We start from the raw sequence: 24,212 nt of genomic DNA, 5'->3' as shown, positions 1-24,212 counted from the left end.
GATTAAAAGACTTTTATTTGTAAAAGCCGTTTTCTATAGAATACAATAAAATAAAAACGCACCAATGCATTTCTGCCCAAGGACAGCTTTCCTCAGGGCGCATACAGAGGCACAGATGTCTCACTCATTCTATAGACAGGGTCACTAGCTGCAGCGCATAACAAGAAAACGCAAACAATTAAATGGTCTGTTTTATCATTAACAATAGAACAAGATAAACAAAATGAATAACAGGACACAAGAGGAAATCTGGTATTGTACTTGTAACACAGTTGTCAAAACAAGTTATCATAGATCTGCTGTATATAATTCAGCCTGGATAGACTGAAACAGAGACAAAAACTTAGAAAGATTTATTGACATATATATTTTTGCCGATCAGACCCCAGCAGTAGACATTGATGGGTAGGTTAGCGTTTTGGATGTCTTCCCTCAGAGCCTGGACACTGGAGGTGGTGTGAGAGACCATTGAAGGATGTAGCAGGGTGAAAACATGGATAGAAGAGGCGGTGAAGGGGTGGAGGTGGGTCGCAGCACAGCTGGAACGTGAACAAGCCATGAACCCTGGAGGCTGAGCTTAGACGAGTTGATGAATGCTATCAACATCTTTGGTCTTTTTGCGTGACTGTGAGTGCGCACAGTCTTTCCCTACTGTGATATGTTTTTACCTCAGCTTAGACAAGTTGATAGGTACCTGTCTGGCCTTTGTGCGTGCCCGTGGAAGAGTGTGGTCGCTTCTAACCTCACCCCTGATTGGAGCTATAGGAATACATTGGGAGAGGCCAAAGGCTGAAAACATCTTTGTTCGTTTTTGACTGTGGGCACACACAAAGAGCAGACAGGTACATATCAACTCGGCTAAGCTCAAGTAAGAACATATCTCAGTATGAAAAAAACGGTGGCCTGTTCCTTAAAAACGCAGGACCGTGGGTGATGATTGTCTGTGACCAGGTTAACTTTACACTTAGGCTTCATCACCACCTAAATCACCAACTGGACTGGCGATCTGTTCTCTTGTTTCAACTTTCACATTCACAGCGAGCTACTGATAAGGCCAAACAATTCATGAGCCAACCAGAGCACATTCTGTCCTCTGAATTTCTGTTGATGCCCTCTGGGCGGCGCTATAATGTGCCGCTAACAACAAAGAATCGTTATCTGTTGTCTGTCATACCTTCAGCTATAAAGCTGCTAAACAAGGATGAATCTCATTTTAATCATTAATGTGTCGTCTTAGATCAATTATGGCTCCAAGTCTTTGTTATCTTGCTGACTTATTTTATTTATTTGTTTGTGTTAGGCCTATTGTTCTTTTTAATGTATTTATGAGATGGATGAATGTTTGGCTGGGAAGCTGCAAATGAATTGCCCCTCGGGGAGAAATAAAGTCTTCCGAATCTGAATCTGAACTTCATAGTCTTGCACTTGCACAATGAGCACTTGACTTGTTATACTTAATACTTTTTAACCTGAGCATCCATAAATCGCTCCCTACCCTTCCTCCACTGTAGGGGATTCACTGTTTTTGATAGAAATAACCAAACAGAAGGCGACATGACACTGAAAATTGTCTTTTAGGCGGGATTGGGTCCACAAACTTCCATATTTATCTTGTGGCCTAAAATACATCCAACTGACAACAATAATGCCAGACTTTTTTGGTTTTATTCAAAATATGTAAAAAGTATATTTCGAATTAGCTTTTCACATTTGTTTTTGACAGTGCGCTTAATGCCAGTTTTGGTTCAAGCGGATACTCACAGAAATTGCACCATAAATGATAATAGTTGACCGTAGTGACAGCTGTCTCTGGTCGCCCTGTATAAGTGCTCCCTGCTGTCACGCGTGTCTTCTCTGACTGACAAACTCTTCTGCCACAGGGTAACTCAGGGCTCGGCTTCAGCATCGCTGGAGGGACAGATAACCCGCACATCGGTGATGACCCAGGCATCTTCATCACAAAGATCATCCCCGGAGGAGCGGCAGCTGAGGACGGACGGCTCAGGTCGGTCACTGTGCCCACACTCGCGCTGATCTTTGACTGTTTATCACACTTTTCCTTCGCACTTTTTACTGGGTGCTGAGTTAGAGAGAGATTCATAAAGTACATGAGTAAGTTTTATGGAGAAGTTATTATGTTCTTTGAATGAAATAAAATTGATTTTCTAGGGCAGCGTTTTCCAACCAGAGGCACAGAAACCTCTGGGGCACGCTAAAGGCTAACAGTGTGCTCTGTGGTGTTATATTTGATTAAAGAAATGAAGCTGAACTGGATTTGAATATTATTATGAAATGAAAAATAATGGTTAAAGACAAGATCGACAATATTTCACTTTACTAACTATAATATTTTAGCTAGGACTGGGAAATTAATCAAAATTCCATCAACATCACAATCTCTACTTTGGTCAATCTTAATAATCGCCATTAGACTTTATAATCAACAGGTTTACAGTCATATCCAAATCTTAAAGCGTATTGACTGGAGAGCTTACAGCCTATATGCCAGTGGGATACCTCATTTGAAAGCCAAGACCTTCTAGTTTCTAAAAATATGTGTGAGATCTGTGTGAGTGAAACACAACTTGCATAGCATTTGCCGTTCTTAACCCTAATCATATCCTGATTAGGGTTAACTAACCCTAACCCCCTGATCAGAGGGGACGGCAGGTAACAGGTTAAATGATAGTGGAGGAAAACATTTGTTTTTGTTTGAGCAGAGGTTTGCATATCTAAGTATCTACGTCTGTCTAAGTTCATGAATCAGCTACATGTAAAGGCTTTTATTATGAAAAGATCGGGACAATTTTTTTGCCATATTGTCCAGCCCTAATTTTAGCTTTATTTTGAGCACGACTCATTACATTTTTGATAATAAATGATGGTAGGGTAAGTACAAATGAAAGGCCTGAGGGGGACAAGAAAGGTTTTATTTTTACAACTCTCTACTCATTTCTTTTGCTCAGTGTGATGTACAGCATATTGTATGTGGTGGTGACTATCAGTGAAAGCTAAACTTTACCTGACCAGCTGCGTGAAATGAAAATGATTTGAGTTATAAAGCTGGCTTGATTTTCCAGTGCATCGACATGTATCAGCGTGGCGTGCATTGAAGGCCGAGCATTTGACCAGAAAATGTTTTATAATAATACAACATGGCATTCGCACATCTGGCAAGTCTTTGATTATTCACGGTCTTAATTAAAATCCCCCTGAATGAGCCGGCGCGGATGCCCTCTGCAGAGCTGGGGCTTATTGTGCGCTGATGCCCTGATAGCCGCTCCCTCTCGGCGTAATGCGAGCCTCAGCCCGTAACAGCCTTATTAAAGGAACAGAGACGTGTGGAAACCGCCGTCACATCTTACTCTCTCGCACTTTATCAAAGGAACAAGGACAGAACCTGGGCTCATTTATCATTCAGCTGGAGTCAAGGGCTTTCTCAAGGGAAAACGCTGCTTACTATGTCGAGTCCAGGATTACATATCGCACGCAGGCGGAAAGGTATTTATTGACACCAAGCAGTTTGCAACACGTTTATATGGTGGCTGTGTTGCTGGAGATTTCAACCTCGCAGTCAGGAAGCCCCCAAGTTTGGGTCACTCTGTCACCTGTGTTTGTCCTAATGATTCAAAAGTGAGTCCTGAAGTGTCATCTATTGCAGCCTAAGTAGACCAAATCTATTCACGATCTGGAGGTGGGTCCCCTGGCACCACACTGCATTTGAGGGTCAATGCAGGAGCTTACAAATACACTGCCTTACCAAAAAAAAAAGTTCACATCTCTTTTTGGACCGCTTTTAACTTTGATTACAGCAGTGGCATTGTTTCGATAACTTTCTCCAATGTCAAAAGATCCAGTGTTGCATTTATTTCTCACCAAGCTCTTGTATTGATGATGGAAGAGTGTGACCCCTGTGCAAAGCCTTCTCCAGCGCATCCTTAATATTCTTAATGGGGTAAACATCTGGTCTCTGTGGCGGCCAATCCATGCGTAAGAATGATGTCTCATGTTCCCTGAATCACCCTTTTACAATTGTGAGCGCGATGAATCCTAGCATTATCCATCTGTCCATCCATTTTCTTCCACTTGTCTGTTGCCGGGTCATGGGGGCAGCTGTTGGAGTTTTCCAAATCACATTGCACCAGCTCCTTATGGCTCCTCCTGCAGGTGGTGGGTCCACGAAAGGACGGCTTCATGATTCTAACCGGGCCTGTTGGTCTCTCATAAGGGGCTTCTGAACTGCTCTTTGTCTGACCCATCACCTAGGACCTGTTTGCCATAGGAGACCCTACCAGGGGAGCCCCCAGGATCATTCAGATGCTCAAACCCCTCCACCACGTTAAGGTGGCAGTTCCAGGAGGGGATCCTAGCATTGTCATCTTGGAATATTCCCGTGCCATCAGAGAAGAAGAAATCCCTTAGTGGAGTAACCTGGTCATTCAGGCTGTTCAGGCAGTCAGCTGATCTCATTCTTTGGCCTCATAGTGTTACTGAATCTAGACCTGACCAATTTGAGCAAGATCTTAACAGTCAGTTAAATCCAGGTGGCGACTTGTTTTTTGGTCACAATTAAACTTTGGGGACAATGAAAAGTTGTACACCATCTTATGTAAAGGCATGTTGCAGTTTGGCCCAGTTTTAAAAGATTAAAAATAACAATCTGTCGATTCCCGCCTTGACCGTAACTGTCAGAATCTATCAAAGAATTTATCTATACATTAAAGGCTTTATAATGTACCTGATTGACACTGTGCATCTAATTCAAAAGCATTTGGATCAATTATATGAACTTGATGACTAGTTTTCTTCTGTGACAATGACCCTGAAAAGTGTGAGGTTGTGAAATGTGCTGATAAACTCGTCCCTGTGAAGAATTGGGACGCTACAAATACTGTATGTTCAGAAAGTTTGGAATGAATTTGGACCGCAACTAACATTTTTCATTGTTTGTAATTAAAAAGTTCAGGCCTTTAGTCCTAATTTTTGAGACCTTTCTGTTCATATTACAATGATCAGCTATTTTACACCCTTAGTCCACACTGAGCAAATGAAATTCAAAGGGGAAAGGGGACCAGGACATTCTGAATTATGAATGAGAGAATGACTTTTATGCATAGTTTCAGAGTGGAAAGTTCATCGACAGGTTTTGTAATAGGCAGTCCATTTGTATCTGACAGCGAGGTGGCTTATGAATTCAAATCGGAAGCTGAATGCTGCACTGCCTTGTTAAGCCAAAGCTTTTCAGGTGCACTTCCTTTTCATATCGTCTAAATTAGCCTTTGGCGCGCTAACCCTTTTATGCCTCGGTGATGGATAATGCTAGTTTTGGTTGCAGGCCAGCTCTTGTTTTGCTCTCGGGCTGCAGCTCCGGAGCATTACTGTCGGAGCGCGGATGCCGGAGGGGGACGTAATGCATGCACGGCGTCAATCTCAGGCTGCAGGAGGAGCGAAACAGGCACAAATCACACTTAGCTTAATTGATGGTCGCCCGGTCCAAGGTGGGCAGCAAAGCTAATGCATTATGGATGGAGGAAGCCTAATCTGTGCTAGGGAGCGAGCCTGATGGGGATACGCTCACTCGGACGTTATGGAAAGCAGACACACTTCCTGTCGCTGCGTTGGGACGCTGTAGCGAGGCGCGGAGCAAACCTAATGCACCGACCATACTTAAGTAACTGCTGGCAGCACTTTAAGAGATTGCCCCATCACTGTGGGTTGGTTGGAGAAATAAAAACATTAAATCCCATCTATGTGTAATCCTAATCACTGTGATAAGTAATGTCCGGGTAAGTTCATCCTTATACCCAAACTCCAACACACGTTTTATCCCAAAGACAGCACCATATTTACATTAATTCAGCTGTTTTGATCAAATTCTACAAATATTCCCTATAAAGAAGTCCTCAGTTGGCGTAAGCTTTACCTTATAAATCCCTCTCAGATTTCAATGACATTTTTATTTGAGTTCCTGTACATGTGTAATGAACACACGCAAAGTTATTTGTTCCCACACCCAATAGTTTAAATTTACAAACCAGGGTGTTGTAACCACCTTTTCTGCTCGCGGGTGATTTTTGCGTTTGTTTGCACTTTTAACGAACTGTAGCTTAGCAATGGAAACATATATAGGGATAAAATTTGGTCTGTGCAATGTCTACTAAATACATTTCCGGGAACAATCGTCAACAATGTGCTAGATTGTAAACGTTTGGATTTATAGGCTGTTAAATATGGCATTTTTTGAATTTCTGAACTTTTTCCCAAAATGTCCGGTGGCTCTACAAAAGAAGTGAATTGAGTTATCCTCTTCATATTCTAGATATTAGTTTATTAGGATTATAACCTTGCTACAGTAGAAGCAGGATGTCCACCTGATAAAGGGCCTTTGAATTATAACTACACAGAGATAGCCCTCCAGTCAATGCAGGATTTGACCATGTACTCAACTACTGAGGCACCCAAAAAAATCCCAGATAGATCCCAAATAATGTGGCTCTTGTCAAAATGAACAGACGACACCCATGAATATGATTCTCCAGAAGTCTCACAGTTTTACCCTGTGAGCTACTATTACATAACACAAATAACAGAGACTTAAGACTTAGGTAGAGTTCATTCCAGAAAGTTAGTAGCCAAAATTATATTTATTTATTTATTATATTTATATACTTTACTACAGGGTTAAGTAAGTTTTGCTTCCTTGTCAAAAGACCAGGGGCCAAACCTCCCCCAATTGTAGCCCAAAGTAAAGCACCACAAATGCCAGTGTTGTTCACATGTATGTCCAAACAAGGCTTTTTTGGAGGGAATTTGTAAGAAACATGACTCTATTTTTTGCTTTTATTACTTTCCAGGTATTTTAAGTCTGCTTTTTTACTTTATTTAGCTAAATGTTTGCAAATTGTGTTCAGCAGGTTCAGAACACAAAGGAAATGCATCTATATGAAATGTGAGACCCCTGTCACAGTCAATCAGTCAAGCAAAATATAATTGTATAGCACCTCATAACATCTAGAATAAAAACAAAAGTCATATATAGTTGATATTAATCGCTCATGTGCTGTTATCGATGCTATTTTCAGGGGAATCAAGCGTTTTGTAAAGCTTGCAGAGAAGTAGAGTCTCTTGACGGAGCCACATAGTGGTAGCCAATGATTCCTAACTCATGTACTTAAGTAAGTAAGTAAACTTTATTTGTATAGCGCTTTTCACAGACACAAAGTCACAAACAAGATCACTCCTGTGTTCCTCAGCTTTGCTTTGGCTGAGAGGCCCAAGTCACCCAAGTACTGTTTGATAGTGGGGGTAGCACTATCTGGGGCGATGATAAGTGTTTCAGTTTTGGCGGAGTTCAGTTGAAGACTATTTTCACTTAACCACTGCGTCACTTGTGTGAGACACTTGAGTAAGGAGCTCAGTTTGTGGACCTCGTAAGTCTTAAAAGAACAGTACAACTGAAGATCATCAGCAAATAGATGATAGGACACATCACTAAACTGCTGGATTATCCGACCAAGAGGAAGAATATACAACAAAAATAGGAGGGGCCCCAAAACAGAGCCCTGGGGCACACAGCAGATTGCCAGACTCGGACATTATATTATTGACAGACAGACTAAACGTTCTACCACTTAGGTATGAAGAGAACCATTGAAGCACTGGGCCCGGCATCCCAATGCAGTCAAAGGCTGAGGAGAGGTCCAAAACTTAATACAAGCTGCAGCGCGAATAAAAAAGGTAATTTCAATTTAGGATAGAAGTCTGCGACATCAAAAACAATACGTCCGATGTAATTTTTAGGCACATTCATCTCATTTTTCGACATTGCTAGCCTGGCTTAATTGCAACGTGTAAATGGCTGCCTGCTGCTGATTAGACATCCGCAGATTTTCTCGCTCTGCTTCCCTCTAAACACAGTGCAGCTTGTATGAGTGTGTGGGCCTCAGCTGGTCCCCGCGGCCCCCCAGGAGAGCAGTGTCCTTGGGAGCCAGAGCGATGTAGATGTTTTGGTCCTCTCCTCGGGGTGTTCAAACTGAGCCGAGCCGATGCACACACCCCGCAACAGCCTACAGACACGTTGACCCCACAGATGGAGAAGCATGAACTATTCATAACCCCTCATTACTCCTATATAATTATGTTGAAGTCATTAGTTTTGTCATTTATATGCTTAAACAAATCTGCTCTCAGGCTTTTGCCAAGGAGAGAACTTTACTTAACTCTGCAGTTGTGGGTTTGAAAACTTAAACATTTTAGTTTTTCTTTTCTAAATAGTTTTTCTTGCCATAGTTTGAGGAATTTTTCTTGGTGCTGATGTGCAACATAAAAATAAGCTATACACTGCAAAAAGTAAATATCAAGCATTGGCTTAAATGACTTGAATTTGAGGAAATGTATCTTGTTTTGAGCGGTTTTCGCTCATTTAGACACTTTTCCTGATCGGACCGAGTTTACTTTGCTTGTTTGAGGACATTTCAGACCAGTTCTAGGGTAAACTAAAACTTTCATAAAATAAAATAAGAAAATAAAATTGCCAATGAGACAAGACCAATTTTCTTACCCCATTGGCAAAGAAAATGACCTGAAATAAGAACGAAATGTATCGAAACGAGTCAGAAACATCTCAGAACAAGTGAAATAATCTTGGACAAATGCCCAACAACAACTTACCTAGTCAAAACAACTAAAATTTGGATTATTATGCACAAATTGAGGTGTTTATACTGATCTAGTTAAATACTTTTTGCAGTGTACAACTTTAAACTATAAGGCTATAGGGGTCATGCATAAGATTATTAAATAAATAAGATAAATAATAAGACAATAACTATTGACCTAGAACATCAGGGGGATCGTATAGATGTGTAGGTTTATAAAGTGATAGCTGATCTAAGTGTGGAGTCTGTGCCTAAGTTATGGGTCTTGTTTTTTGTTCATGAGTGTGTTGGCGGAGGGGACAAAACTGTTCAAGTGGCGGGATCTATGGGTCTTAATGGATTGTGGAAGCCTCATTTTTCACAAAACAGAATAAAACCATATTTTTTAAAAAGGTTTCTGAAGCCACGGTTTGTTGAGAACACACTAAAAGCATTTCACATTGGTAAGCATGCCCCTTTACCTACGATTGCACTCTGGCATGTGTACGTACAGGTCCACAGGGAGTGTAAAAATAACATTATGTGAAGGAAAAGGCTGAACAACATGCTGCCACTGCACGGACTCCATGGTTTGGAACATAATACATCATGCACTAAGTGAATGCTGACAGGGCTGCCGCACTATTATGTAAAAATGACCAACTGGTGGCCTTTGAAAGAGCAATGTCAAGTCAAATGCTTTTCACATGGGTTAAGAATATGTTTTTATTACCATTACTTGTTGAACCATTGAATCTGCTTTTAGTACGACTGTATAACTAATAAACATGGTTATTATTATTTTTCATCCTGTCTTTATGTCTATACCTTGCTGGCATTTGCATATATAGGGGTCAGGGGTCGGCAACATCAGCCACCTCAAAGCTGTCCAGAGAGAAAAAAGTAGTGCACTTAAAATGTCTTGAAAACAGACGATTTTCAAAATGGCTAAATCGTGGAATAGAGTCCGCCGCTCCATGTCTCCCCAACGTGCGGTCAATTTAGCAGCGTTTTAGACACTCCGTAGAGAAATGACACCAGTGGAGAAGCAGCGACTTTCTGACGATCTGCTGCTTCACAGAGAGGACGTGGTGGACCTTTCTGCCACTGAAACAGAGTTTTTCCCACTTTCTCTCACTCTGCTCTGAGTGGACCATTTAGCTCCGCCCCTTTCCCTTGAGTCTCCATGGAGACGGTTGTCAATCACAGCAGAGGCATGAATACGATCAAACTAAAACACTTTTGAAAACCATGGATTATTAAGAGGTTTTTCTTTTGAGAGCAGACGAGGAATATCTAAAACAGAAATAACCATTAAATAAAGAGTTATGTTATCTTAATGGGCCTAATTGTAGCTACATTATGAAGTATTAATGAGCAGGATTTACATCAAATCTAAACGATTAAAATCGTAATTTTCCAAACTGAGTAAAACATCGAGATTTTATTTTTTGGCCATATCGCCCAGCCCTAGGACGGCCCTCCAAAACTTCCTGTTAGGTCATATCTTATCAAAGGACACTGGGATTTGGAGAGTGCGACATTGCTTTATGCCACGATGGACCGGTTCGGCCCATGGGCTTTTAGGCAAGGATGAATATGCTGCCACAAAACAAAGTTGCCATACCCCTGCTGTGTGATTTAATGTTTATTGTAAGTGCATATCCACCTTCAAGGCGTAGAACGGTTTGCAGATTTAGAGAAGTTGGAACAGTGTGAGAGCAGCGCTGCACTTAATTATTAGCAATTATTGTCATCACAGCTCATCTCCTGTCTTCCTCCTCCAGAGTCAATGATTGCATCCTGCGGGTAAATGACGCCGACGTGTCTGAAGTCTCCCACAGCAAAGCAGTCGAGGCCCTGAAGGTCGCGGGCTCCATCGTCCGACTCTACGTGCGGCGCCGGCGGCCAATGCTGGAGACCATTATAGAAATTAAACTTATCAAAGGACCAAAAGGTAATTGCGGAGCTTCTGTGATACATCTTTGAAGTACAATTTCTATAGGATGTACTTTAGGATTGTTTCCAAACTAATGATCTTGATTTCCTCTCGCAGGGCTGGGGTTTAGTATCGCAGGCGGAGTCGGGAACCAGCACATTCCTGGGGATAACAGCATTTATGTCACAAAGATCATCGATGGAGGAGCAGCGCAGAAAGACGGGCGGCTACAAGTTGGAGACCGGTTACTAATGGTGAGTATCGACTTGTTTATAAATGTTTGAAGATCCGACAAGTAATATCAGGTAAATAAATGTATCATCCTCTGTTTACTTTCTATCTTCTTGATGTTGATTGAAATATCACTGGATTTCAACATAAATATTCCACTGCAGTTTGACCGAGCAGCAAAAACTTGCGAAACTTGCTTTTGACATTTTTAAAATTCATATTTATTCCAAGAGCACTTTCTATCAGCTCTCGCAGCAGAGCCGACTGTCAGCTCCTCCAGTGCACCTCAGGATAAAAACAAGCCTTGTTACTTTCCCTCGCTGTATACAGTTATAGCAGACTAATGGTGAGGCCAGAGCCAGGTCGGGCTGTGTGCAGTTTATGATTCAAAAGTCTATTCACCACGACAGTGTTCTCCTGTGTCCTCAGAGTATTTCAGTGATGCAACATTAAAGATATTAGTCCTCGAAAAACCAGCGGTTGTTACACTGTCGGGATTGTGGCAGTGAAAAATAGTATTACTGTCCTGCTTTTCCTGAAGAGGGCGCCCTACTTGACCAGCACTTAATTAAATTACCTTCTGTAGTGATGTCAGCTGAACACCATCTGTCATAATCCGGGCTCCCACAGAGAATAAGCGCAGTGGACTGAACACAGCGGAAGAAAGCACAAACCTGGAGAACTGTCTAAACTATAGCTGCACCTGTCATCCTCACAGGTCAACAACTACACTCTGGAGGAAGTCTCTCATGAAGAGGCTGTAGCCATTTTGAAGAACACGTCGGACGTGGTATACTTAAAGGTGGGGAAACCTACCAATGTCTACCTATCAGATCCCTATGGGCCTCCTGATATCACACACTGTAAGTACACTGCTTTTTCCTGTCAGTATTTGTCTCAGCGGAGTACACTTTAGAGTAAAGCATGTGATGACTTCCTCTTTCTCTCTTGTCAGCGTTCTCTCCAGCCATGGATAATCATATCTCATCCCCCATCAACAGTGGCACTCTGGAGTACAAGTCCGGTCTCCCCCCAATCTCCCCTGGGAGTTATTCCCCCCTCCCTAAGCATTTACTTGGGGAAGAGGATATAAACAGGTTGGATGGTTTTTCCTTCTTACGGTAATTACATCCCTTCTTACCAGACTTCTAGAACCACAGGTAGACGTGTCTCCCCCTCCTCCTGTGTCCCCTGTGGTCCATATGTTCAGCTGTAGTTTGGAAACATCACTTTTCTCTATACCCTTTGTCAAACTTTTTTTTGCTGTTTTGTCTTTTGTTGGCTCGTCCTTATGTCATTTTTACACACCTGTTTTGCACCTATTTTCAATCTCACACCCACAGACACAACATAATCTAGCATTAGCATTGTTGCTTTTGAAAAAGTGATGTTTTCTTTTCCTTGTTATGTTGTCCCTTTGCCAGTTACCTTGAAAATAATGCCATTATCGCTCACGTTGCCCCGGGCAACTCAGTCCAGCACAATAGCGCCATGATTAGGGTGAAAAGTTAAGAGACATGTTCTGACAAAAGAAGAAATGGAAAGACTAACAATGTCTAGGTGTAGCAGCATCAGAACTTTTGTTTGTTCGGTCGTAAGAAACCGCATCATTTTCTAGATCGTTATTTCTGTGCAGTTTGTGTCAGGTTTCAGATTGCTATTTTATGAAAGAGTTTTTAAAGGTTGACTGGAAGCACAGGACTTTTTTGTTGCCTTGTAAATTTCTATCCATGGCACCTCTCCCTGTGCCATCATTATCTGAGCAAGTGAATGAACCTCATCACCAAACACTGAGGGCCACTGTATTTACCGTGTTCCTACAGAATGACTCACTCACAGAAGTACTTTAGCACTGTTAGCTCCACAAATATTGGAAATCATGAACATCCCCATATGCATAATGCCTGTCGTAGATTAGGCCATTGTTGCATGCGAAAACAAACAAACTGGGATGGAGTCCGACTGCAGCCGGGTGATAACAAAAGCTCATTTTAGAGGATAACCAAAGGACCCCTGCTACAGCTTTGTTGAGTGAAGGATTAGTCCTCCATTCTCTTTGGAGTTAAGAGGTTTACTATCTGCTCCTGTCCAAGGTGTGTCCCTAATAGCCTCGGAGATTACCCTGCTGTCCTAAAGAGCCGTGCTCTGTGGCACTTCTCCTGCTGTTTAGTTAGCAAGTAGCCAAAACCACTTCTGTCACCATGCTCCGTCTATACAGTCTCCAGGGCTTCATTAGTATCGCTGAATTGTCTCCATGCAGTACCTAAAGCGGTTGATATTTCTATTTTTATATTTGTGGCGCTGACCAAATTAAGGCCTAGCTTTCGAGATTCATAAGCTCTTCTAAAATCTACAGTATTTTGTCCTGCTGAGGGTTAAGTGTGATGATAAATGCTTCAACAAGAGCCCATTTTGGAGATAATAGCTGCCTTGAGATCCTTCCATTCTGTTTTATCAGTATAGAATAATTGCATATGTTTGACAAATTTAAGAAGCTGACGAGGACTGAGAGACTACTTGTTTAAGACATTTGCTAACCACTCTCTGTACTGCTATTATTTTTAACTGATAGTTTATAGTATACAGGTTTTCACATCAGCTGTGTATAAATGAGGGATTATGATTATCAAAACTTCAGGGAACACATTTAGGGAATTTACAGCCGCAGTAACTTTATATCACGAAGCGGTTTTTGGAAGTGCAGTTCAGAGAATAAACAGAGTAATTTATCTGTGTGTGGCTGCGGGCCAGCTGTGCAGTCCCTCCTCTGAATCTTAATGGCACCTGCGGGTCTCTCCAAGGTCAGCGCGTTTCGTTCTGATGTGGACTGACTGGCTGGCTCATCTCCGCTCGCCGCTGTATGAATGATTCAGCAGGAGAAACCAAGCCAACTGTCCAGACCTCTCCTCCAACCCCATCATTTCCAAAGCTGGACATTAAACATGCAATACCGTCTACAATGGTCCTTCTGCCTGCATTTGGCTGTTTTCCTGTTCTGACTAATCTGTGCTGTTCTGGACAGTCCAAGCAATCATCTAGGCTAAAATAATTGGTATTATAACTACAATTAAACTAATGCTTATGGTTTTCTCACTAAATGTCTGCAGATAGAATTCAATGGCCTCACTCAACCATTTGGTGCATAATGAGAAAAGGCCTCTAAGAATTTGATGAGATTGATATAATTTGTTTACCCAATATGAAGCCTATACTGTAATATACTCACTGTTGAGTTTCTGGGAAAAGGGAAAGAGCTGCATCATTTAGTCTTGGACAAAATGCTAACCATAAAGATGTAGCATAGATGCGAGCTGAGGCTTTTTATTGTGTGTGTGTGTGTGTGTCTGTGTGTGTGTGTGTGTGTGTGTGTGTGTGTGTGTGTGTGTGTGTGTGTGTGTGTGTGTGTGTGTGTGTTCTTGTAAAGCATCACATGTGGGGACGTCCACCTGTATACACACCAGCCATGTGGGGACCTAAAACCTTATGAGGACCTCATTCGAGGTCCCCAGAGGCACAATGCTTTTAAACGGTTAGAAATGGCCTCAAGATGGGCCCCATGTACTTTTCCTGAGAAGTCCCCAGAATGTCCAAAACCTGAATTAGTGTGAGTGTATGCGACCCTAGTGGACACACTGAGGTACTGCAGTCCTCATATGACACCATGTTCTGGTTCTGTGTATCACAGGTCCCCACATAACAGCGCCCCCACAAGGTGGCTGTTGGTACTGCATCAGTCCTCATATGACACCATGTTCTGGTAGTGTGTATCACCAAGTCCCCACAAAACACCACCACCATGTGTTTGCTGTTGCACTGCACTTATTACAACTTCAACCTTTGTAACCTTTTACATTATAAATACATGAAAATATTTGTTGTTTTCTTAATGTAACATACAATTAAAAAAAAAGCAAATAAGCAGGATATGAGAAATACAGTAACTGGTTTTCTTAAGTTACTAGCTACCACTGCTAAAACTAAAATGGATATATTTTATTGGTAAATGGTCTCAACTTATATTGCACTTTTCCACCTACATAGGCAGTCAAAGCACTTTACAATAAAGGAACCATTCACTCTCTCATTCATACAACAGTGTACGCAGACACTTGAGGCATGGAGGGTGAAGTGTCTGGCCCAAGGACACAAGGTCAGTACGCAAATTTGAACCCCCGACCTTCCTATCATGAGACGACCCGCTCCACCAACTGTGCCACAGTCACCACCATTATCGTTTAATGATTATTATTTCAACTTAATTCAATATAAGTGTAATGTTAACATGATATGTTAACACAGACAACACAAAGAAAATCATAAAAAATTAAATAAATTGTCTTCAGCCTTCAGCCCTATCTGCAGAGGGACTTTTATCTGCCCTGAGTCTATCTATAGCCTGTCCTAGGAGTGATCACTGTTATTGTTTGCCTCCACGATTTTTACCAGATGAAGGTAGAAAAGTGCCATAAATGTGATTTAATGTAGGCTTCACATGAACAGGATTTCACCAGTCTAGAGCTGTGGGCTGTGTGGAACATGCTGTAGGTGTCTCCAGAGCAGTAGCCTACCTAAGTGTTGGAAGTGAATATCCAACAACGTGAAACCATCTTGAATGTGCACCACATCATTTGCCTCCCATGAACTTTCATAGCGGCCTCTATCTTTTTATCTTCACTACAAGGGCGTTTATTAACAGCGCTGTCTGCTTTGAATCAAGTCTAAATCAGTCATTAAATCTATGTCATTAACCATTGCATGAATATTTGTAAAGCACTTTGAGTTATTTTGCATGAATGGTTCTCATCAAATACAGTTGATTGACTGACAAATAGAATTATAAATTGGCTTGTCTGAGTGTTGGGGAGGGACTTGTGTCCTGCTTCTGCTCCTCCCTCTCACCTCTTTGAATGCAGGGGCTCCACCCTCCCCCATTGCTACTGGGTGTGGCTTCTCAGCTGTCCCCTAAGATTGGCTGCATCTGGCCTGGTGGCTCAGCTCAGTCCCAGCCTGGTCTCCAGCCACCTTTGCCATTTTTGGAGTTAAACTTTGTAATAAAATTGGTATTTAACCGCCCTTCTGGTTGCTTTCCTCATTGAGCCGGTCGGGACAATTTGTGAAAAAGGAGCTATATTAAAGCTGTTAATATTGTTGTTTTGTTTACAATAGTGACGTTTAAAGAACAATTAACACTGAGAGGTCCATTAAAACGAACTAGAAAACAAACATTTAGGGATGCGCCGATAGTATCAGGTATCCAGGACCCAGGAAACAAATGACAAATTAAGCCTTGGAAAAAATGATAAATAATAATGAAAATTATATTCAATAAAAAAAAAAAGAATAAAATAGCATATGTAAGATTCTCATATAACTAAATCTACGTTTCTCAGGTAAATGGGTGACTACTAACTAGTCTGCTATGATATAGTCTATAAACTATCTATACACAAGAATGTTTGAGAAAAATGCATGGTACTCGTTTTGGTATTCGGTGTTGGCAAGTAGGCTACTCAAGTCAAAGTACTCATAACAGTTTTAGAAAAATGTAGTATCGGTGCATCCCTATCAACAATAACAACAGACTGGTGGTGATGCTCCATCATGACACAAACTGGGATTAACAGGTCCTCATAATGTTCATCTCTAAACTGTCTCATTATACAAAATGGTGGCTTGACTACATCGTGATACACACACCAGGATTACCAGGTCCTCATAATGTTCATCTCTCAACTGTCTCATTATACAAAATGGTGGCTTGACTACGTCGTGATACACAAACCTGGGTTAACAGGTCCTCATAATGTTCATCTCTAAACTGTCTCATTATACAAAATGGTGGCTTGACTACGTCGTGATACACAAACCAGGATAAACAGGTCCTCATAATGTCCATCTCTAAACTGTCTCATTATACAAAATGGTGGCTTGACTACGTCGTGATACACAAACCAGGATAAACAGGTCCTCATAATGTCCATCTCTAAACTGTCTCATTATACAAAATGGTGGCTTGACTACATCGTGATACACAAACCAGGATTAACGGGTCCTCATAATGTCCATCTCTAAACTGTCTCATTATACAAAATGGTGGCTTGACTACATCGTGATACACAAACCTGGGTTAACAGGTACTCATAATGTCCATCTCTAAACTGTCTCATTATACAAAATGGTGGCTTGACTACATCGTGACACACAGGTATCAGCTATGTGCTAACTACCGACCATTGCACAATATTTTACAAGAAAGAAAACATTCAATACTACATTGAAAAACTTTTCAGTTTATAAAGTTTTAGACAAATCTTCAATTTAAATTTTTTTATTCTGTGTCCAAAAGTTGGAGCATAGCTGATTAGCAGACATCATGCTTTAAAACTCTTAATATTGAATTCTTCTTTTGAAATCAATGCTAAAAATAAATTGGATATTAAGGCTTTAAGTAGCCTGTGGACACAGGCACAATTTTCACTGTAGGCATATGTGAAAATGCCATTCCTCCTTCGTCTAATTTATTTAACCCTTTGTCTTTTGATATTCTTTAAAAAATTAGCATTGGTTTGTTTTGGTTTGCAAAATCCCTGGCCGCCATTTTGTATTGCGGGGGAGGAGCTAGTGGTGCCACTACCCGTGCTCTGCATCTGCGTCCACGACAGATGTCACGTAGCTTACAGTCAACAAACTGGTAAGTCTTTTTTGGAGAGTTAACTAAGTTAGACATGACAAATGAGTTTGCAATGTTCATGTTCTAAGATATGTGCTCAAAAACGTTTCAAAAACAGTGCTAAGTACTGTGGCAATGTGCTAGCTTTTCTGTTCATTTCTACCACAATACATAAAGAGACAGACTTATTTTTTGCTCAACTGTCTACTTGAAGGAAGGTATATGAGGCTCTTTTTTTATTTTTAGATTAGATTGTTGAAAAGTTTAGTGGATATTAGCTTGATTAGCTAGCTGCATGGTGGTTAGCTATCATGCTAGTTGTACATTAGCAAAACCAGACTCACGTGGCCTCACTTTTCTTTAACAAGGAATACATTATACAGTTAAAACGTTGGAGTAAAGTAATTAGACATTTATCTTGAGCTCCACAATACTGGTGGGCATTTTTTTGCATTGGGTCGTCCATAACTTTTCTGTCTGACCCAGTCTTAGCTTTGAGAATAACCATAACATTGAACATGTTTAGCATCGTGGTAAGAAGCTGCTGTAGCACCATGTGCTGTGGGAAGTGGAGCTGAGACTGCCACAGAGGCATTAAACATAAATAACTCATCTAACAATGGGACAATAGACTATGTCTGAGATCTCAGGACGTTAAGCAAAGATTGTTCACAGCTACCATAGTTAACTCAACTTTATTTTTTCAGCAACAATGAATGAGTCGAAGGATAAAGAGGGACATGGGAAATCTGAGGTGAGATGTTTTTTCTTCTTCTTGTGAACCACTGTACTGTATAGAAAAGGCTTTATTTATTCATTCATTTTTTAATACATGTATAAAAGGAATACCACTACATGGCCATAATGTTTTATCCAACGTTTTAACCTTAAGTCTCATGCTGTTCATAGGGCAGATACATGTAAACACAGCGAGTGATTTTTTGTTTTGTTTTGTAGTCACAAGTAAGATATTTTTGTTGTCTGCAGACATTGAGAAATCACCTCGATGCCTGTGTGACCCGACAAGAAGAATGGCTCACAAAGGAACCACACAAGAACTTTGAAATTACATCACTACCTCAAGTTGTAAGTCTGTGCATACATTATTGTTTAAGGCAAGACACTGCAGGGTAATGGGCTATATGCACAGTGACCCCACGTGATTTCCGCCTGGACAGTCAGCCAGACGCTGTCCTTCCTGTCCGAATTAGCAGGTCCCACAGAAATGAAGCAATAGCTTAAGATTTGGTAAAGGACAGCGAGTAAAAGTTCAGATGTGACTGGAGCAGGTTAGAAAATATTACATGAGACGTAACGACTTCACTGGAGGAAACCTCCGTGTTCATAACGTGGATGTTTTTGTCTTGAGGCTAACGCGGCTAACACAGCTAACACAAAATAAAAAATAAAACTAGCGAGGCGTTTGGAACGAGCCTGCGCAAAAAAGAATCGTCCTGTTAGTTTAAATTATATTTACTTGTTTACATGTTATATTATCATTTTTCAACACTAGCCTTTAGCTCTAAGATAAAGCTCCGCCCCTTACGACAGCTGGCGTTTCCTTTGGGACAGATTCACAGTGAACATGATGTTTGTAATACGTTGCTGTGACTCCATCAGTAACTCGTTGTCCTTAACCAGATCCTGAGCTTCTCTACATTTGTGTGGAACCTGCTAATTGTGAACGTAAACGATCAGCGACAAGAAGTCCAGCGTCTGGCTGACTGTCCAGGAAGACGTCACGAGGGGAAACTGTGCATATAGCCTATAAGGAAAAAATAACCCTCCATAGTTAACCGGATATTTTAACAAAGAGTTTTCTACAGCAATATAAACAAATATCTCTGTCCACATGACAGATTATGCTCAAAACAGATTACTCTATCCCACGAAAGTTAAATATTTTCCCAACACTTTTTTTTATATAGCAAATAAGTTTGACTTTGCATTTTTTTATTTTGCTATTTTTAGCTCAGCCACTCAACTCATGGAGAAACTTTAGCAAGGTCAACCCGTCAAAAAAAGGTCTCTCTGTCTAATGACTAAGTTCTGAGAAAAAAGAAATAAAGAAATCTGCAGCCGCAGTGCATGTGACGTCGCGCAGCTCGGAGAAAGTAGTGGCTTCTGTCCAAATCGCCAACAGAATGAGTGGACTATACACTACTATATAATGCAGGCCTATATAGTGAATGAGGGGTTAGGGACTAGGGTGGACATTCGGACACAAGCCAGGTCTGGTCTCCTGTCCAGACCTGTTCACGTCCAGGTCTAGTTGCATCCAGGTTGTGTCCTGTTAAATGACTGCATGCCCAAATCCATAATTGAGTCTTGTCTTTTTCAGTCAAACCCCAGAAAGGATGACATGTCCACATCTGAAGGCAGCCAAGATGAGTATGTCCCAGATCACACAAAGAGCAGCACAGACAGTGAAGACGACGATTCATCTGCCCACCAGAAACAACCACATAGAAAGAATCTGGATCAAATAAATATAGATCCACAAGGTAAGATAAGTTTCACAATGTCATGTACTGTTACTTCCTGTTATCTATTAAGTGTCCTGGTAACCATTTCATTTTTGTTTTTAGAGGGGGTCATGGAAGACACAGAGGCATCAGATGATGAAACTGATCCAATCTTAGCCCCAGATTCGTCATCTTCAAAATCTCCAGGTATTTGAACAAGTAACACTTGACACACGTGAGGGAGAGGGAGAGGAGGCGAAGGACACAAAGGGAGGAGACCAAGGACAAGAAAACAGGCCAATTATTTCCTGTATTTTGCTTAGATTAATCTCATTATGTCCACAGGAACCAGGAAGAGGGGAGAGCCTGCACTCCAAAACTTTCAACCAGGAAGTGAAGATCATATCCCTGGGTTTTCTTCGAAGTCTCCAGGTATTTTAAGCAATCAATGAAGGAGAGAGTTTGGCTGTTTGATTCGGGAAGAAGAGATTCAGGACAGAAGAGAGAGTGTGACCGGGGAGAGGAGACGGGTGAGAGAAATACAGGACAGACATAGGGGAGAGAGGAGGAGACTGATGAGAGAAATACAGGACAGACGGAGGGGAGAGAGGAGGAGACTGAGGAGAGAAATACGGGACAGGTGGAGGGGAGAGAGGAGGAGACTGATGAGAGAAATACAGGACAGACGGAGGGGAGAGAGGAGGAGACTGAGGAGAGAGATGCAGGACAGGCGGAGGGGAGAGAGGAGGAGACTGATGAGAGAAATACAGGACAGACGGAGGGGAGAGAGGAGGAGACTGAGGAGAGAGATGCAGGACAGGCGGAGGGGAGAGAGGAGGAGACTGAGGAGAGAGATGCAGGACAGACGGAGGGGAGAGAGGAGGAGACTGAGGAGAGAGATGCAGGACAGGCGGAGGGGAGAGAGGAGGAGACTGATGAGAGAAATACAGGACAGACGGAGGGGAGAGAGGAGGAGACTGAGGAGAGAGATGCAGGACAGGCGGAGGGGAGAGAGGAGGAGACTGAGGAGAGAGATGCAGGACAGACGGAGGGGAGAGAGGAGGAGACTGATGAGAGAAATACAGGACAGACGGAGGGGAGAGAGGAGGAGACTGAGGAGAGAGATGCAGGACAGGTGGAGGGGAGAGAGGCAAACGGATGAGAGGGAGGAGGGGAGTGAGAGGAGTAGAAATGGGAGAGGAAGGGGGAGAGAAGACGAAGGCGAAACGGATACAAGACAGGGATGGAGGAGTAAAGAGAGGGAGACTGGAGCGAGCAACACAAGAGCAACAGAAGTGGAAGGATTGGTACTGGTCAGAAATGTCTGATAGTGTTGCAGAATGAAGTGATGATACATTTTATGGGAGAAACATCCAGGAACTTGTGCTAAGTCCCCGCTCAGCATTGTGTCTCTATTATTCTGTGGGTCTTCAAACACGTGTTGACGTTGGCATTAGTTACTGTGTGAACCATGTATATATTGCTCTCACAATTCATACATTTAATATAAAAGGGACAGAAATAAAGCTGAAGCTGTAATTACAAAAAAAAAAAAAAAACATAAAAAATCAATTTCATGTTGGTGAGAGAAATCAATGATTTCTTTATGCCCATAGAACCAAGGAAAAGAGAATGTTTAGCTATATACTAGTTTAGTTTACTAATAACTTGTCTTGAACACTCAGGACAGACGGGAGGACTGCAGACACGGACGCCAACAGAAGAAATGTCTACTTCCACTGGTAAAGGTCATTCCAACTACTTGCAATACAATTGGTTATTGTCTGTAAAGTCATAGTAAGTCATGTCTATGTCTTTGTTGTCGTCTTGTTATATTTTACTTTTTTTTTTTTTCTGCATGCTGTTATGGCCTTGTAGATTTAAAGTTTGTATAGCTTATTTTTACCTGAATTCTATGTTTGTTGCACGATTGTACTGAGAAACATTGCTAGTTTGTGAACCTGTTCTCAAACAATGGCAATAAAAAGTGTTCTGATTCTAGTTTTTGCATATCTTCCAGGATCTAAAGGAAAAAAGAGACCGTGGACAGTGCAGGAAGTGAATGCAGTAGAGAAAACCCTCATGGACAACATTCAGTCTGGAAAGGTCCCTGGTAAGGCGCAGTGCATCCAATGTATTGAAGAGTCTTCTGGGGCACTTCAAACAAGGACATGGGAGGGTGTCAAATTTTACGTCAAAAACCGGATTGAGGCTGGGAGACGACAAAGTTGTAAAAGAAAGTAATAAGTAAGTAAGTAAGTAAGTGCTTATGCCACATTAGGTACGATGACAGAAACCGTTTTTGTAAGAGTTGGCTAAAGAAAACGTTGTCCTGTTGTATATATATTTTTTGGCTTTTATTGATCCTTAAAGGAACAGGCCACCGTGTTTCCATACTGAGATATGTTCTTATCTTAGCTTTGACGAGTTCTTTAGGACCTGTCTGATCTTCCCCCGTGGCTTCAGTCACGTAAACACAGCGCAGACGGCGTTAGCATTTAGCCTCTCCCTCTCTCCTCTATAGCTCCAAAACAGGTCAAGATAGAAGCTACCAAGCTCTTCCACGTTTTCCCTATTTAAATATGGTTACGTGAAGTGTTCCACTACAAAGTATAATTACACACAATTAAACAATGTGGATTTTCTAAGCGGATAAAAGGGGGAACTATATTGTAAGGCGTAATAATACCAGGAGTAATTTGGCATCCGCACAGTAAAGTGAAGATTACTGCGCGGATTTCGAACTACTCCTGGTATTATTACGCCTTACAATATAGTTCCCCCTTTTATCCGCTTAGAAAATCCACATTGTTTAATTGTGTGTAATTATACTTTGTAGTGGAACACTTCACGTAACCATATTTAAATAGGGAAAACGTGGAAGAGCTTGGTAGCTTCTATCTTGACCTGTTTTGGAGCTATAGAGGAGAGAGGGAGAGGCTAAATGCTAACGCCGTCTGCGCTGTGTTTTTTCGTGACTGAAGATCAGACAGGTCCTAAAGAACTCGTCACAACTCAGGTAAGAAACATATCTCAGTATGTACAAACAGTTGTCTATTCCTTTAAAGGAACAGGCAAACTGTTTTTTCAGTCTGAGATATGTTCTTGCCTGAGCCTGATTGTGATTTGATGTGTGAAACCATAGACATTAGCATTTAGCCTCTCCTCCTCTCCTCTATGTGGCCAAATGGGGGTGAAGTTAGAAGCGACCAAGCTCCTCCACGTTCCCCCTATATGGTTATGTGAGATCCAAGTATAGTTACACAAAATTAAACATGTCAATTTTCTAAGTGGATGAAAAGGGGAACTATATTGTAAGGCGTAATAACACTTAAGAAGCACTTTGGCGTCTTACTGCGCAGATGTCGAGGTGCAACTACTCATGTAACTGTATTTAAATATGGGAAACGTGGAAGAGCTTGGTGGCTTCTAACTTAACCCCATTTAGCCCCATAGAGGAGTGGAGATGAGGCTAAATGCTAACAACATCTTTGGTCTTTTTGACTGAGTGCACGCACAAAGACCAGACAGGTGCACATTAACTCGTCTAAGCTCAGGTAAGAACATATGTCAGTATGGAAAACCGGTGGCCTGTTCCTTTAAATACAGGAAGTAACAGCTAGAGGTAGAGTTTTCATACTGTTGTGCAATCGTAAAGTTGTGCAAGAGTCTAAAGTAGAGACCTGTACAGGAATGGATTTTGTGGATTATGTTTTGGTCTGACCGCCCGTTCCCGCCTAAGGCTTTATGAATCCTGACCGATCCTACAAAATTAGTGTCGAGTCCTGCAAGTCTCGTGAGAATTCCCGCCCGTTGCAGGTCTCTAGTCAAGAATTCTATTAAACTTTCCCTCCAACTTACTCGTGTTGAAGAACATGCATGATAACTGGCAAACCGTTGGGCGACAGACCTATGTTCACTTTTTGGAAATAAATATTTCATTGTTAATGAACATTTGTTGGGCATTGATTTTTTTGTTTTAAACCTCCTCCTTTTTCCTGTTAACCTATCTACCAACATTCAAAAATAACAAAAAATACAAGAAATACCATTTTCCCCACTATTGCCATCTGGTGGTTGTTTCAGGTACTACATAATAGACAGGTCCCCAAAAGTCACCAATTACCGGACAAAAAATAAAAAAGAAAACTTAGGAGATTTTGGTTCAAAATTTGCATCTGGAGCCCAAGGCTCAAGAAAAAATTTTGAGAGTGGTTTTGGTGGCTCTATTCCCTTAAAAAAAATGGGGTCCCCATATGGAGCAGTTTGCC

General features: G+C 41.5%; 1 protein-coding gene across 16 annotated transcripts in view; it reads left to right on the top strand.

Moving 5' to 3' along the window:
- Positions 1-24,212, top strand: part of dlg2 (discs, large homolog 2) — a 206,328-nt gene that overhangs the window by 136,271 nt on the left and 45,845 nt on the right. For 11 of the 16 annotated variants that reach the window (XM_079565578.1, XM_079565582.1, XM_079565581.1 and 8 more), the window contains 5 exons: positions 1,881-2,005; positions 10,424-10,593; positions 10,693-10,829; positions 11,525-11,669; positions 11,762-11,927. In XM_079565578.1, coding sequence (XP_079421704.1) covers positions 1,881-2,005; positions 10,424-10,593; positions 10,693-10,829; positions 11,525-11,669; positions 11,762-11,927 — 743 coding nt within the window. The remainder of the gene's footprint in view (positions 1-1,880; positions 2,006-10,423; positions 10,594-10,692; positions 10,830-11,524; positions 11,670-11,761; positions 11,928-24,212) is intronic. The other 5 variants (XM_079565579.1, XM_079565572.1, XM_079565586.1 and 2 more) reach the window with 1 other exon arrangement.

The sequence above is a fragment of the Gobius niger genome, assembly GCF_951799975.1.
Source record: "Gobius niger genome assembly, chromosome: 11".
NCBI classification, from domain to species: Eukaryota; Metazoa; Chordata; class Actinopteri; order Gobiiformes; family Gobiidae; genus Gobius; species Gobius niger.
The sequence above is the reverse complement of the archived record's forward strand: the minus strand, read 5'-3'. Positions and strand labels throughout refer to the sequence as shown.